Raw genomic sequence first — 14,350 nt, 5'->3', positions numbered from 1 at the left:
TCGGTGCACACTCACGGGGTATTGCGAGTCCAGTGCCTTACCAGATAGATGGTACTATAAATCGCTGGCAAAGTCAGCTCGTCCACTCCTACAAGTCTTTCCACCTCTCTATGCCAAGGATAAAGGACCACTTTAAACATCAGAGTCCCGTCTTGTCGAAAGAAACTTCGGATCAAGAGATCGTCTGGAATTATTGCGCAGACGAGCCGAGACACCATAGCCAGCGTGGCCATGAACGGATCAATCGGTCTGTCGCTTCTGGTCATCGATCGCGCCGAGGCTTGTACGTTCCCGCGTCAAGTGCTTCGAGTGTTGATATCAACGGCTTTCAATCGTACCCCGCGCGACTGTAGACGAATCAGTAACAGCGCTATCCACTCACAACCTCAGGAGTCAAATTCCATGACATCCATATCTTGAAGCGACCGCATCTGGCAGCCGATGTAAATCCCGAATTATAGTACAGCATTGCGCCTGGTAGGTGAAACGAATATCCCAGAAAATTAATCAGACAAAGCAGGAAATGCGCCAGTGGCCTAATCTCGGACAGCTCCACCCTCTCAACACGTCTTTTGCGGTTACTCGGCGCGTGAGCCGCCGCTGCTGTGTCGCGCGCGTTTCCGGCCACTGCTTGTGGCAGGGTGCATCTTATCGTTGCGCTCTCTCTTGAGCTTGTCGTCCAAGACGCGAGCTGGTATGTGTTAGCACTGGGCGCGCCTTTTATACAGGAGAACATACTGAGAACATCGTATCCGAACTGGGGGTGCTCCAAGCACAGAGCCTTGAACTCGTCCTCGGCCTCGGCGCGCAGTGTGTGGGAGCGGGTAGCCCAGAAGCTCGCGATGGGTGCGCGAACGGTAGTATCGTCGGTGCTGGTATAGGCGTAGACGTAGCGGGCGTAGGCGATCTCGCCCTTGGCAGTCGAGTTGACGCAGTGGATCTTGGAGCTCGCGAGGGTCTTGAGGCCCGAGACGCCAAACTTCTCGGCGAGTGTGTAGATGCGGGCGTGCTTGAGGAGCTGGTCGCCGCTGTTGTCGACCGAGGGGATCGAGGGGTCCGACTCGAGGACGCGCTGGCCGGGGAGCTTCTTAGGGAAGTATTCGCCAGTGTAGAGGAATTCGAGGAAGCTTCCGACAGTGTCGATGTCGTAGTCTGGGAGCTCGATCTGACGCGGCTACGGGGTGTCAACGGCCTCAACTGGCTATATAACAATGCGCAAAGAGTTTGAGTACTAACGCTGCCGTCTTCAACAAATCTGTCACAAATCTCCTTAAAGTAAGGGCTCTGGGCCAAGAGGCCTTGATGCGCCGTGAGAATTGACTGATCGCCTGATCCAATGAGCAAGGTAACGATCGGGCTCATAAGATAGTTGGCAAATGTGACTCTAGGCTCTGCTATTTCGGTATCGGCGAAAGGAAGCTCGCTCCCGTTGGGGTTCTCCTGCCCCTCTCCATCCTGAGTGTTCTGGGTCTCAGTCATCTCGACGTCGCCGGTCGGCTCAGCCGACTCCTCGTGGTGCTCATCGGTAGGCATTTTTAGCCGAGTGATCGTGAATCTTTAAAAAAAGGAGAGTCTTAAGCAATTGGAACCAGAAACGAGCGTAAGTCGGCGCGCGCGTTGGAATCAGTCGCAACACTGACAAAAGCTGCTTGATGGGCGCATGTGGGTGCTGCGAGTCGAGAGGTGGGAGCTCTAGAGGTGCTGAAGAGACACGCTAGTCCGAAAGTAGAAGCCAGCTTGGTAGTGGGTCCGGGGTGAGAGTTGAAGTTGATGCCTCGTGCGCAAGGCATCAACACAAGAGTTGCCTACCCTATACCTTCACATCGAACTGGAGCCGCTATCGGTGTGCCCCGCCCCCACCAATCTCTTGGAGTCACCTCTGACCAAACCAACGCTGGACCTTCAATTGGCCGTCAATTGGCATGGAGACAAAGAAAAAGTAGCAAACTCCAAGCCAACCCATCACTTTCTTTGTTCCTGGCCTACCTCCCCTCCTTTTCTAGACGCCACATCTTCCCATTGTCTCGATCTCCTTAAGATGTATGGTGCAGCGCAGGTAACTATAGCCATTCCAATCATCCTCAATTCACCATGGACAGTAGACTCATTGATCGTCAGCTCGAGATACGGCCTTCTGCCGATGAAGCTCGCGATGCCTTCAACCAGGCCTGGTCCGACTCGAACCGTCCTACTCTCCTCCCCGTTTGCGCCTCCACCCCCGCCGATCTCCTGACTCCTTCCGCCGTGTACCTGAAGCTCTCGTCAGGGTAAATGCCCTCTGTTCCAGCTTAGACCGCTCGACCTGTGACTCACGACTTATAGAGCGACGGCCGAATACTCATTTCTGCTGGAGAGTGCAACTGGCAGTACTGAGACTGTTGGACGGTATAGCTTCATTGGCGCCAGTAGGCTCCCCTGTGTTCCCCCAAGTGAAACAATACCTAAGTCCTTCAGACCCCCGAAAAGTCTTGACAACCGGCGACGGCTACGACCATGTTGGCGACCCTCTCCGAGCCCTCGAGGCCGAACTCTCCAAAGACCGAGTCCTCGATATCCCCTCCCTACGACTTCCCAAGCTTTCCGGCGGTGCCGTGGGTTACGTCTCGTACGACTGCATCAAGTACTTTGAGCCCAAGACCGAACGACCACTCAAGGACAACCTCAAGATCCCCGAGGCTCTGTTCATGCTGTTTGACACCATCATCGCACTCGATCACTTCCGCTCGACTTTGACTATCGTCACCCACATGAAACTTCCCGAGAATCCCTCGGATGACCTCCAACCCGCCTACGATGAGGCCTGCGCTACGCTGCGAAAGACTCTCGACATCATCTACCAGCCTGACACTCCCCTTCCCACCCAGACATTGGGTCCTCAATCAGACTCAGAGCTACAGTATTCGTCAAATGTTGGCCGAAAGGGCTACGAGACGTTTGTCACAGAGCTTAAGAAGTACATTGTCAAGGGAGACATTATCCAGGCTGTGCCGTCACAGAGGTTTTCCCGCAGCACCAAGCTTCACCCCTTCAACATCTACAGGACCCTCCGCACGCTGAACCCTTCACCTTATGTGTTTTTCCTTTCATGCGCCGACTTTCACATTGTCGGTGCTTCACCTGAGTGTCTTATGAAGACTGACGGCTATGCCCCTCTCCCTTCGGACTCTCGGTTTGGCTACACCGCCGCCGAGGCTCGTTCACGGCCTCGCATTGTTAACCACGCCATTGCTGGTACCATCCACCGTGGAAAGAATGCTGCTGAGGATGATGAGCTTGCGGCTCAGCTTCAGGCTTCTAAGAAGGACCGAGCCGAGCACGTCATGCTTGTCGACCTCGCTCGCAACGATGTCAACCGAGTCTGCCACCCTACCACGGTCAAGGTTGACCGGTTGATGAGAATCGATCGATTCTCTCACGTTCAGCACTTGACCTCTGAGGTTTCAGGCGTGTTGCGCCCCGAGTGCACACGCTGGGACGCTCTACGATCTATCTTCCCTGCTGGAACCGTATCAGGTGCCCCCAAGATCCGAGCCATGGAGTTGATCTACGACCTGGAGCAGGAGAAGCGAGGAATCTACGCAGGCGCCGCCGGCTGGTTCGGCTACGACGTGGTAAGAGTCGACGACAACAGCAAGCCTGAGGACAAGATCTTTATGGACGAGGGACCCATGGACACCTGTATCGCCATCCGCACCATGCTCGTCAAGGACGGCGTGGCGTACATGCAGGCGGGTGGAGGCATTGTCTACGACAGCGACCCTACGGACGAGTGGATGGAGACGATGAACAAGCTGTCGGCCAACCTTCGCTGCGTGGAGCTGTCGGAGAAGTACTTTGGCGAGGGTGTGAGCACCAAGACGGTGGAGGAGATTATTGCCGAGGAGAGGAGGAAAGGAGAGGAGGAGGTCAAGACGGCTGAAAACTAAGTGTACATTTGTGTTGATGTGCATGTTGCATGTGATAGAATTGAATGGACAGCAGAAATTCATTGTATATCCATGAGTGTCGAGTGTTTGCCAGCATGTTCACTGAATATGGTGCCTGTCGATATTGAATCGCCGCTTTGTTCGGGCATTAACCATGTCTTTGTCTCGTGAACGGTTCTTTCTGCATGGTTCATGTCCAGTACTCGATACTTGACTGTTCACATCCACTAGTTCCAAGACGTTCGTCTTAACATGATGGAATACACCAAGGCAGTCATGCAGAGCTCTGCTATATAATGGTTTACAAGTTGTCTTCAAACTTACTCGCATCTCATCATCACTCACAGCTCACTCGTCTACACTCAATCAAGTGTAGATATCAACGCTACAGCAAAGCAACATCACCATCTACGCAACTCACCTTTTACTCACCAACAAAGACAGCAACCATGCCACGCAGCACCATGTCGTCTGCAAACGGGGCAGAGCACTTCTGGCCCAACATCAAGAACGCCATCCTGCAGAACCCAGCAGGCCAGCCGCCGAGTCAACGCATGAAGCCTCAGTGCCCTGTCTGCTTCGAGACTTTTGACATCACCACCTTCCGCAGGCCATCGGGGAACGCGCCCAACTGTGTGGTACTCTTCTGCGGACACGTCATGTGCGAGAGGTGTCTTAGACAGGCGGAGGAGTCTGGCGGAGGAGGCGAGGATAAGAAGTGTCCTTTCTGCCGGACGGCGCTGGCATGCAGATGCGGCGAGGCATCCAAGACGTTCACGGTGCCTGACGCCAACACGAGCCCGGACGCCGTATTTGATGCACCGCTCACCAAGCCTGAGAACCCCAACGGGAACGTCCAGCCAAAGTGCCACCGCTGCGCGGCGTCGAGGGAGTGGCTCAACCGGATCGACGATGGGGACTGGCCAAGAGAGGCCGAGACCATCGAGCCCGGAGCCGTGCGGTTCATTTACGGGACCGTCGACGCACTCGAGTCCGAGGGCCGGGCCGTAACTCCTGGGTCCGTCTCCAGCGCGTTTGGAAGTGTCACTAACGATGAGTTCCAGACGTTGATCGGGCACCGTAATGACTTTATTAGCCAGCGGAGACCGGAGCTCGAGAGCGCAAACCCGTGGTTTGGAGGTCATCGTGAGGCCGGTGGACTAGACCGTTACAGTTCTTCCAGTCGCCATCACGAGCGCCGCCGCGAGGTAAACGTCGACTACCAAGCCCCTCTGGATCCTCCCCTCGACACAGCAGCCCGCGCCCGTCGCGGCGAGTTTGAGGAGCGTCGTCGCATGCACGACAGACTGCCAGAGGAGAGAAGCCTTCAGGATCAGCTCAGCGGTCTAAACCTAGGAGGTGAATCACGCTTTGATGCCTTTGGAAGGCCTCGGCGAAGTGATGGGAGAGAGCGTGCCCAGCAGCGCTTTGACGAGCCTCGACGACGAGATACCGGTATGGGCGGCATGGCCAACTATGGCGACTTTGGAGCAGGACGTGAGACTGGCCGTGATGCCTTCTCTGGTGCCCAATACGGACGGGACACCGGCAACCCATACTCGGGTCAACGCGGACGGGATACCGGCAATGGTGCCCCACAGGCACGGAACACCGGCAGCCTTTACGGCGGCGCTCCATACGGAGGTGATATCGGCAGAGATAGGCGCTTCCCCAACACCCAACGCGAGGCGAACCCTGACCCCTTCTCCAGGAGTGAGCGCGGCCGCGAGACGACACACCCTCAATCCCAATACGGACGCGAGACAGGCGAAGACGGCGAAATCAACGCCAAATTCGAGAACAACCCCGAAGCGCAGAAACTCTTCCGGGAGAGCATGGAGCGGATGAGGGCCTACGGCGACCGCACCGAGGAAGAGCTGTCCGACCCTTCCTATATCGCATGGCGCAAGCGAGAGGCCGTTATCGAGGCTGGGCTGTGGGCACAACCATCCCGTGAACGCGCCAGCAGAGGCGGAGATGGGCCTTCGGAGAGGCGGCGTTGGTAAGTGAGGTTTCCCGTCTGAACGGCGTTCTGGACGGGCCGAGAGATGACGCGGCTGCGAGTGTATGGCGAAATTCAGGAACGAGAATGTTGCTGAGTCAGACTTGTAAATTAGTTGTAATAAATCATCACCTTTTCTTCATATCATCCACCCTTGCTTGGATCTGTTTACGCACGATGCCGTCAGAGCCGTTGTTTCGTACGTCAAAGAGAGAGAGGACCGCCACCGGTGAAACCAAATGACAATAATAACCCCGTGATGCGTAAAAAAATGGTGACGACGTGTGAGGGAAAAGCAACTAGCCATCTCGTTAGTGTTCGGCATACCGGCTCGTGGATTGATCGTCCATTCCACTCGGCAACTCAAAACCGGAATATATATGCCGAGCGAGGGTTTCTTTATAGCCAACACGATATCAAAATGAATCAATTAAAGACTGAAGAGAATGAGAATAAAGAGAGAAACGACAGAGGGGAGAGGGAAAAAGTGGGGGATAGCATCATCTCACCGCGCCGTGCCGGTATCCGATCGCGCCCAATCGACCCCGGCAAGTCGGCACGGCGACATCCACAAGTTGTAGACGCCCGGTTTTGGAATGAATTTCAGGGCTTCAGGCTTGTCAGGGTCTGGTTTCCATTCAGCAGGATCAGCAGGATCAGCAAGACACGAGCAAACAGACGGATAATTATCTCTGGATGGTCTACTGTTCCTCTCTTCAGCAATCTAGATCTCTTCGTATTACACAGATAATCCATCTACAATCTATTCATCCCCGTCATCGTCAACAACCGTTCTATTCCCCTAAGTCCCACCTCGCTTCCTCGGCACCGCGATCCTACCCACGAGCCACCCCAAGAAAGCCCACACCCCCCCAATAGCTAAGCTTCTAGTGGAGGGCAGTCCGTCCTGTCTCGGAAGTACGGCTTCGTCCCCAAGCTTGCCCTTGAATCTGTTCGTGCCGTTTCTTCCAGGACGCGACGAGGCCCTTACTTTGCGGCGGTAGACTAAGAATAGGCGGCAGCCCCCCAGTCCCAGTTCTCCCCCTTCCGCTGTAATACATACATCCCTTCCCACGACCACTGTCTGTCTCTTTTCCCCTCTCTTTCCCCCGGCCATCGCTGTCTATTGTCCCCCCATTTTCTCTTGGCCCTGTTGGTCCCCCTCCCCTCCCCTCCCCTCCAAAAAAAAAAGTGTCTTGTCTCGCCTTGTCTTGGACTACTCAAGAGTCCAGGGGGGCCGGCCTAGAAGCGCCTCTGCCAAGCAAATAACTCGATCGCGCCGCCCATTCAACTCACTCACATCTTGTGTGCCTTTGAGCCTCAAATCAAACAAATTACCAAACCTGTGTGCTTCCCAATTCCTAGGCGTAGCACCTCCAAGCCCGCCTCCGTCGAACCGTTCATGTAAATGCCTTCCGCTCTGCAGGCCGACATGGACCCCGCCGTCGTCGGCCTCCCTGCGTCCACCGCCATCGCCGGGCTTCTCGCTGTCGGCGCCACTGCCATCGACACTCTCATCGATCTCAACATCTCACCTCAGCACGACACGGCCATTCTGAACCTCTTCCTCCGTGAGGTCAAGGAGTGTCGCTCTTCGATTCACGCCCTCTGCAAGACTCTCAGCCTCATCGAGAATGCTCAGATTCCCTTCCCAGCCCGCGCAACATGGATCGGTCTTGATGAGCTGGTCGCCACTCTGACCGACACAGTTCTCGCCTTTTCTCGCGTGTATTCCCTGTGCTGCGCACTCGACGAGGAGGCTGCGCGCTCGAGCCCTGAAGATGCCACAAGACACCTGGAGAAGCGCATAAAGGCCCTGTGCGCCCGTGTCCGGTGGCATAACCTGTCAATCGCCATGATGATGACCGTAATAAACTGGTGAGCAGGCCACATAACCCACAGAATCATATCCCTGCCCCCTCTCGTTTGTTCGCACAGACCGCAGAATGGCTGACTGGATGGAAATACCAGCCCCGGGGGAAAAGGACGCGAAAAATAGCCGCGACGAACTTGCCCACCGCATTAGTCGACTTCTCACCTTCAACGTTGGTCTCGCATCCCGTTTGCGAAGCGGCAGCCGGCCCGGATCCTCGGCCGCCAAGCCTCCGTCCCCCGGTGCCCAGCCCACCGAGACCTCCGCGATCGCCCGTGCAGAAGTGGGTCCCACCCCCGGATCTTGGCCCTCCAACTCGGGCACCCTCGCCGATCGAAAGGCCATCTCCCGCCTCATCCTGCCCATCACACTAGAGGAGCTGCGGGACGACTTCGAGTACTATATACCTGACATCCCCGAGCAGGTCGGGGGCTGTGATTACGTCACAGGCGGCGTGCTTGTCGGCACTCCATATCAATTTACGCCGGCGCGATGAATGACACGGCTGGATTACTATTAGCGTATGAATTACCAAAGATGAAGAGGACGTGTCCTCGGGAAGGATAATCATCAGGAACGATGACGAGGATGCAAACTCGGTGTTGGGGTTAGTAATTGCAGGCTTCTTCAAGGCCGGTCGGATTAGCTTGCTGTCTTTTTGCTTGATGGCTGGGGTTAGACGGGCATTTCCAAAGGTTTTTATGATTGTAAATGGGTTCTTTTTTTTTTTTCACAAGGTGGACAAGATTCATCTAAGCATTTAAATTCAGTTGAGATATCCAATCAATTAAAAAAAGACCACTGGGTCTGGTGCACTTCTTAAATGATGTACTTGTTTCCGTGCATCTTGACCTTGTCAGCGTAGGCCTGGACAGAAACTTCGGTTGTGCGCTCAGGGAAGTCCTTGAACGAGAGGGCGTACGTGGCCACCGAGTGGGCAATGAGCTGTAACGCTGGTCAGTTACACATTCGTCTTGACACAATACACGACTCACCTTTGTGTTGACCTCCCAAGCAGTGTAGTTGACGTTGCCAAGGTCGTCACACAGCTGGTGGTAGCAAGGATCATACCACTGGCCAGCGATACCACCAAACTGCTCTGCCTCCTCCTTGGTCTTGACGCCCTCGGCACCAGTAGCGATACCACCAGCGGGGATACCACCACGGATGAATCCATCGTAGTCGCTGCGGCCGTCAAAGGGGATAAAAGTGTAGTTAAGACCCTGCTCCTCGTACCAGTCGACGTACAGGTTACGCAGCTCCTCAGAACCAGCAGGGTTCTCGGAGTTGGTAGCATTGTAGATCTGGTAGGCAAAGTTGGGGCTGCCCATCATGTCGTAGTCCATGAAGAGGCGGATCTTGCGGTTCTCCTCCTCGGGCAGCACGGCAACGTAGTGGTCCGAACCAAGGAGACCCTCCTCCTCAGCGGCCCACCAGGCGAAGCGCACGCAGTTGTTAACGCGGAACTTGGAGAGCTGAGTGGCGACTTCAAGGACGGAGATACTGCCAGAGCCGTCGTCGTTGATACCAGGACCCTCGGCGACACTGTCACTGTGGCCACCGAGCATCACGCAGTTCTCGGGGTCACCGTGGCGGGTCTGGGCAATAATGTTGGTGGTAGAGATGGTCTTGACCTCGGCGTCAATGTACGCAATAGCATCAATCTTCTCGCCATCCTTGAGCTTCTTAGCAATGGCCTGGCCCTCTTCACCGCCGAGGCCGAAAGTAGCGACATGGTTAGGAGAAGGAGTTCCCAGAGTTCCATGAACCTCCTCCTTCTCGTAGTTGTACACCACAGCGGCGACAGCACCAGCCTTGCCGGCGTTCTCCGACTTGGTACCAAAGGGGCATGTTCCTCGCAGGATGAGAGCAATGTTGCCCTTGAGGGACTCGGGGTAGTCGGATTCGCTGCAGCCCTCGTTCTTAACGAGGACGAGGTCTCCGTAGACGGGCTGCTTGTTCTTGGTAGGAGGAGTCAGACCCATGGGCGACGCGTCCTTGGGCACCGAGTTGCCGAGGACGAGGCGAGACTCAAAAACGTTGCCCGACACGGCGGGGAACTGCTGGTTAGAGACGGAATAGTAGCCGCCCAGCTTGGCCAGCTCAGCGTGGATGTAGGACAATGTGCCGAGGTGGCCTAGGTAGCAATCATCAGTATCATGCAGATAACACGGCCGAAATCGGCAAGCTCACCTTCACTGCCAATGACACGAGTGGGATGTCCATACTCCTCCTCTCCATTCTTTGCAATCTCGTAAAGCTCCTTGGCCCTCGTCTCGAGGTTTGAGGCCTTGATGCTGCTCTGCAATTCCTTGGTATCGATCAAGGGCAGACCGGTGAGGTCATCGCTGCTGGGTCCCGAGCTAGGCGACCAGGAGCTCCACGGGAGCTGGACATTGAGAGGAATCTGCAGGGCTGAGACGCCCGAGAGCGCCGTGGCAGCGACCAAGAGGCTCTTGGCAGTCATTGGAATGGTGGAATGAGAATCTGTCTTGGGTTGTTTTTGGAGGAGAGAGAGATGAAGGAGGAGAGTTCAAGTGATACAGCCCTTGTGATGAGGTGCTGGGACTCGGGAGCTATTAGTGGCTGTGGTTGCCCGCTGCGACGCCAGCCAGGCACAAGCTCTTATCGCGTCTCGCCGCTAGCCGCTTTGAGTCATGAGCTTTGCCTCCCCGCATTAGGTTGCAGCATGTCTCGGATCTTGCCTGTTTACCCTGGTGTTGCAGAGATGAGGGTATTTACGGTGCAGTGTGTACGAAGAGAAACCTGCTGCAGACTTCAACTTTAGCTAAAGCATTGCCGTTGCCATGGATGCCGGCTCTTGATGCAGCTAAGAACTTTATTCCAATCAGGGTTGGTTGTGACCCCCCTTCCAGCATGCACCCAAGCCCACGGCCACCAATGGCTTTTCACCAGTCGACGTGAAGCTCGCCGAAACTCACTTTGCAGACCCTTTCGATCTGCATATCGCCAATATTATACAGTATGCGAGTATTTTACTTGTGATCGATGTTTACTACATAGTAAAGCTATTTAGTCCGCAGGCCGAGTCGCCACCAAAGGCTTATGGTCTGCTATCCCACTTGGTAGCTTGGGACGCCAGCACCACCAGACAGCGACGAAGTAAAGATTGCACGAAGAGATAAGACGGATTACAAACCTTTATATATATATAGACTATCGCCCTTGCCCAATGAATAGCCACGAGCACGAAATATCTACTGAATACTGTAATTCTCCTGGTGACATCGTGCTGACGCCCAGCCAAACCTCGAGTCCTCGCGGTACTACCTGTATGGCTAGATCCCCAGCCCAAATCTCACTCAGCTGTACCACACTCAAAGTTGGGAACACGAAAGAGAGACATGTCGTGAGCCATTAAACCTAGGTTAGGGAAGATAAAGCGAGGAGATGCCCCCAAAATGTTCTTGCGCAAAAAAATGGTTGATGACAGCCTGTATTGGTTTGACTTTTGAACAATGCACGTCGTCTACCTACTCTACCTCGGCGTCGTTCAGCGCATGGGTGAGATTAAACAGGGCATGTGCGGCACTGTGAACAAGATCTTTTCTATCAAAACTGCAGTGAGAGAGCGAGTAAAAACAGACCTTGCCGATAGACGGATGGATAGACTAACTTGATGCAGGTTACCGGCAAGACAAAGGGCAACACTGAAAGAGAAGCAGAAGAGGGACGTCGGAGTGCCGAGAAAGAAGTGAGACAATAGGACTCATCAGATACCAACAGGTCTTTTGATGGAGTCAAACGGCCAATGAACGGCTCAGAGGATCCCTGAATGACAATGCCTGGTTGAGGCTGATGTGCTGACGACGGTTGAGGGCAAGTGAAGCCAACTCAGCCTCGGCCTTGCTCATATCCTGAGCGCAATCAATAACAAACCAAACAACACTGGAAAGATTATTTAATTTAAAGATGCGCTAGTCACTCCTCTAACCATTCCATGCATGCCTGCCTCATAGTGTACAACTCCCCGTTGCTGTAATCGTTGCTCCCGGAACGCCCTAATACCAAATATTATTCTGCCCATCATGGATCGAGCAGCCTGCTGTTGACCCTTCTGAGCCTTCCACTTCTTCTAATCCCGGACAGGTCTTCCTCCACTGCGGGCGCCAACTTTCTGGCTATGCTGGCTGTACTGTGTCGGCTCAGCTTCCGTCCTCGCTCCGACTCTTCTGGCTCTTCAGTTTCCGTCTTGGAAGCTCCAAAGCTCTTGCGTCCTCTCACCCGTCGCTCATCATCCGCATCTAGGAAACGATGGATCGTTCGATGATCTAGGACTCTCTCTTCTTTGTCGTGCGGTCCTGCCTTGTCCGTCTTGGGCCAGATGTATCCGTAGAGCTTCGAGTGTCGTTCGCAACGGGGGCAAGACGATCGTGTAAAGTATGCGTTCTGTTGTACAAAGTATCCATCGCAGATAGTGCACTGGATCCATGCCATCTCAGGCTCCGACAAGAGCAGTGGAGTCAGGAGATAATCACCAGGGACTCGCACCCGAGATGGCGGCGTGGGTTGTTTGACAAAGGTGCGGCGTTGGTATTTGCGGCGCTTCGGTTGTTCCTCCTCGTCAGCTGCCTGACCCTCCTCGACAGGCTCGATGCTGGTTGCGATAGGTACTGGCTCAGGCTCGGGTACATCCTCAGTAGCCTTTTCAGGCTCAGGTTGTGGTTCCATCTCAGACTCCAACGGAGCGTTGAGAATAGCTCGAATAGACATGCTCTCCAAGCCGTTTCGACCGCTCGGCCCAGCTGTGGAGGCTTCTGTCTTTGTCTGAGGTGACCGGGATCCTTCAGTGCTCTGGGGGAAACTGGTGCCACCTGGGGGACTGTTTGAGCCCTACCCTGCTCAATAGCAAGAGGAATCGCCTCCTTCATTACTGGCGTCTTGACCATGGGCTCCGGAGTTTCCTTCTCAGGCGAAGTGACATCCGTCTCCACCACGCCGCTTCCTGACGATTCACTAGCCGTCACAGAGCTACTGCGCGAGGATGAATCTTCCCTGGAAATCGGCTCAGCTGAACGCTTGAGACGCTTTGCGGGTGTCTTGGGTGGCGTCGCAAGGGCATCAAGTGGTCGCTTGCGGCTGTTGGTGCTCTCCGCAGGAGGAGATCGAGCAGCTGAAGAATCTCGAGCGTGGCCAAGGAGAGAGTGTCTCGTGGCTTTGGGAACCCGTGGCCGCATGTCGGGAGTGACCGAAGGAGTTCGTGATGAACCAGAGATGCTATCGTCTCTTCGTCTTCGTCGCAGCGAATATCCATCCGACTTTTCCTGCTCGATGCTCTTCTTCACCGCCACTGACCCCTCCTCCGGCTCCCACGCATTCCGCAGCAGGTCCTCGCAGGTCTTGCAAAGACATTCGCAGTTGTTTTCGCCAAAGTAATTATCACCGTAAGTAACTGTGATCTCCTCTCCTGGCCCAATCGCTCGTGTTGCGATAATCTCGATTCCTGCATGGCTTGTCCTCATAAGTTTGGCGTTTGCATCGCAATCGTGGTTCGCAAATCGTGCGGGTCCCATGAAGAGGCTGGTGCACTTGCTGCGTGAGCTGACGACGATGCTGAAATCCTTCTTCTGGCTCGAGATTGCCTTCTCCTCTTCCGGGGTGATGATGACCTGAACGCCTGAGAGGTACTTGATGGATTCGTTGCGCTTGATGTACCGTCTGGCGTGCACGGCAGCCTCGTGGGTGACAATCGTGTATCGGTTCGTCGAGCTGACCTCCCATGGACAATCGGGGAGGTAGATTTGCACGTATCGCCTCAAGTGTCGTCTGAAATCCTCCTTCTCCTTGTCCGTTCTCAAGCCATTGTAAAACCTCTTGAGTCCATCCGTCTTCAGTAGTCGCTTCTCGGCAGCCTCGAGGTCTTTGTTGAGAACAACTTCCTCCTGAAGGACTTTTGTGATTTCCTCTTCTCGTACACCTCGGGAAGGGTGGTAAGATGTGCGATTCTTGGGAACCGTTGTCCAGTAAAAGACCTTGTCTGGGTTAGAGCTGTGTCACAAACGCCAGCGTCTACTCCTTCATAAACCACTCACATGGTCAACCAGGGCATCGGTGAGAATGTCATCATATGCTGACAATTGAGCCAACGTTATGCGCTGCTTCTTGGCAGGCGCATTCTTTGAGGGAGGCATGATGCCTACTCGAGCCCTTCAACACAGGCAATCTCCAAGTGCCGAAATCGTCGTCGATGCTGAAAAAGGAGCGCACGTGTCCCCAACAAGAGACACAACAAAGACGAGAAAGAGAGAATAGCGAGCGTCGATCCTCAGGGCACTCCAACTCAGAATCCTTGCGCAAAAACCGAAACGGAGACCTCTTGGTCTTGGAAAAAAGCGGTGGGTTCTAAAAGAGCGGCGCAGTGAAGCGATGTCGTCCAATTCAATTCAGCTATCCACTCCCGCAACGTCATAGTCTTGAGATGGCCCGCAGCGAGTCAAGGCAGTGGAGACACAAGTCTCTCCTTGTAAGGAACGGTATTCGATTCGAAAAGCGACAGAGGAGAGACAGGGCGAGGCTGAGACTTGAGAG

The 14,350-nt window shown here is 54.6% G+C and overlaps 6 protein-coding genes across 6 annotated transcripts; 3 read left to right on the top strand and 3 right to left on the bottom strand.

Annotated features, from left to right (window-relative positions):
- Positions 1-578: 578 nt before the first annotated feature.
- MRS44_003580 (uncharacterized protein) lies at positions 579-1,533 on the bottom strand (the record flags this gene model as incomplete). The annotated part of the gene is made up of 3 exons (XM_046268513.2): positions 579-691; positions 739-1,174; positions 1,237-1,533. 3 exons carry the CDS (start codon positions 1,531-1,533, stop codon positions 579-581), a joined length of 846 nt encoding a protein of 281 aa, XP_046137702.1.
- A 558-nt stretch (positions 1,534-2,091) lies between these two features.
- Positions 2,092-3,926, top strand: MRS44_003579 (uncharacterized protein; the record flags this gene model as incomplete). Its single annotated transcript, XM_046275411.2, has 3 exons — positions 2,092-2,267; positions 2,323-2,405; positions 2,455-3,926. 3 exons carry the CDS (start codon positions 2,092-2,094, stop codon positions 3,924-3,926), a joined length of 1,731 nt encoding a protein of 576 aa, XP_046137701.2.
- A 449-nt stretch (positions 3,927-4,375) lies between these two features.
- On the top strand, positions 4,376-5,932 carry MRS44_003578 (uncharacterized protein; the record flags this gene model as incomplete). Its single annotated transcript, XM_046280840.2, has 1 exon — positions 4,376-5,932. The coding sequence occupies one exon, from the start codon at positions 4,376-4,378 to the stop codon at positions 5,930-5,932; it is 1,557 nt and encodes a 518-aa protein (XP_046137700.2).
- A 1,428-nt stretch (positions 5,933-7,360) lies between these two features.
- MRS44_003577 (uncharacterized protein) lies at positions 7,361-8,297 on the top strand (the record flags this gene model as incomplete). Its single annotated transcript, XM_065623253.1, has 2 exons — positions 7,361-7,806; positions 7,955-8,297. The coding sequence occupies 2 exons, from the start codon at positions 7,361-7,363 to the stop codon at positions 8,295-8,297; spliced, it is 789 nt and encodes a 262-aa protein (XP_065479325.1).
- A 323-nt stretch (positions 8,298-8,620) lies between these two features.
- MRS44_003576 (uncharacterized protein) lies at positions 8,621-10,268 on the bottom strand (the record flags this gene model as incomplete). The annotated part of the gene is made up of 3 exons (XM_046268512.2): positions 8,621-8,746; positions 8,797-9,938; positions 9,995-10,268. The coding sequence occupies 3 exons, from the start codon at positions 10,266-10,268 to the stop codon at positions 8,621-8,623; spliced, it is 1,542 nt and encodes a 513-aa protein (XP_046137698.1).
- A 1,580-nt stretch (positions 10,269-11,848) lies between these two features.
- Positions 11,849-13,953, bottom strand: MRS44_003575 (uncharacterized protein; the record flags this gene model as incomplete). The annotated part of the gene is made up of 3 exons (XM_065623252.1): positions 11,849-12,589; positions 12,637-13,794; positions 13,855-13,953. The coding sequence occupies 3 exons, from the start codon at positions 13,951-13,953 to the stop codon at positions 11,849-11,851; spliced, it is 1,998 nt and encodes a 665-aa protein (XP_065479324.1).
- Between the last annotated feature and the right edge of the window lie 397 nt (positions 13,954-14,350).

Source organism: Fusarium solani (assembly GCF_023522795.1).
Source record: "Fusarium solani strain SB1 chromosome Unknown bctg00000001, whole genome shotgun sequence".
Taxonomy (NCBI): domain Eukaryota; kingdom Fungi; phylum Ascomycota; class Sordariomycetes; order Hypocreales; family Nectriaceae; genus Fusarium; species Fusarium solani.
Note: the sequence above shows the minus strand (reverse complement) of the source record. Positions and strands in the feature narration are given on the sequence as shown.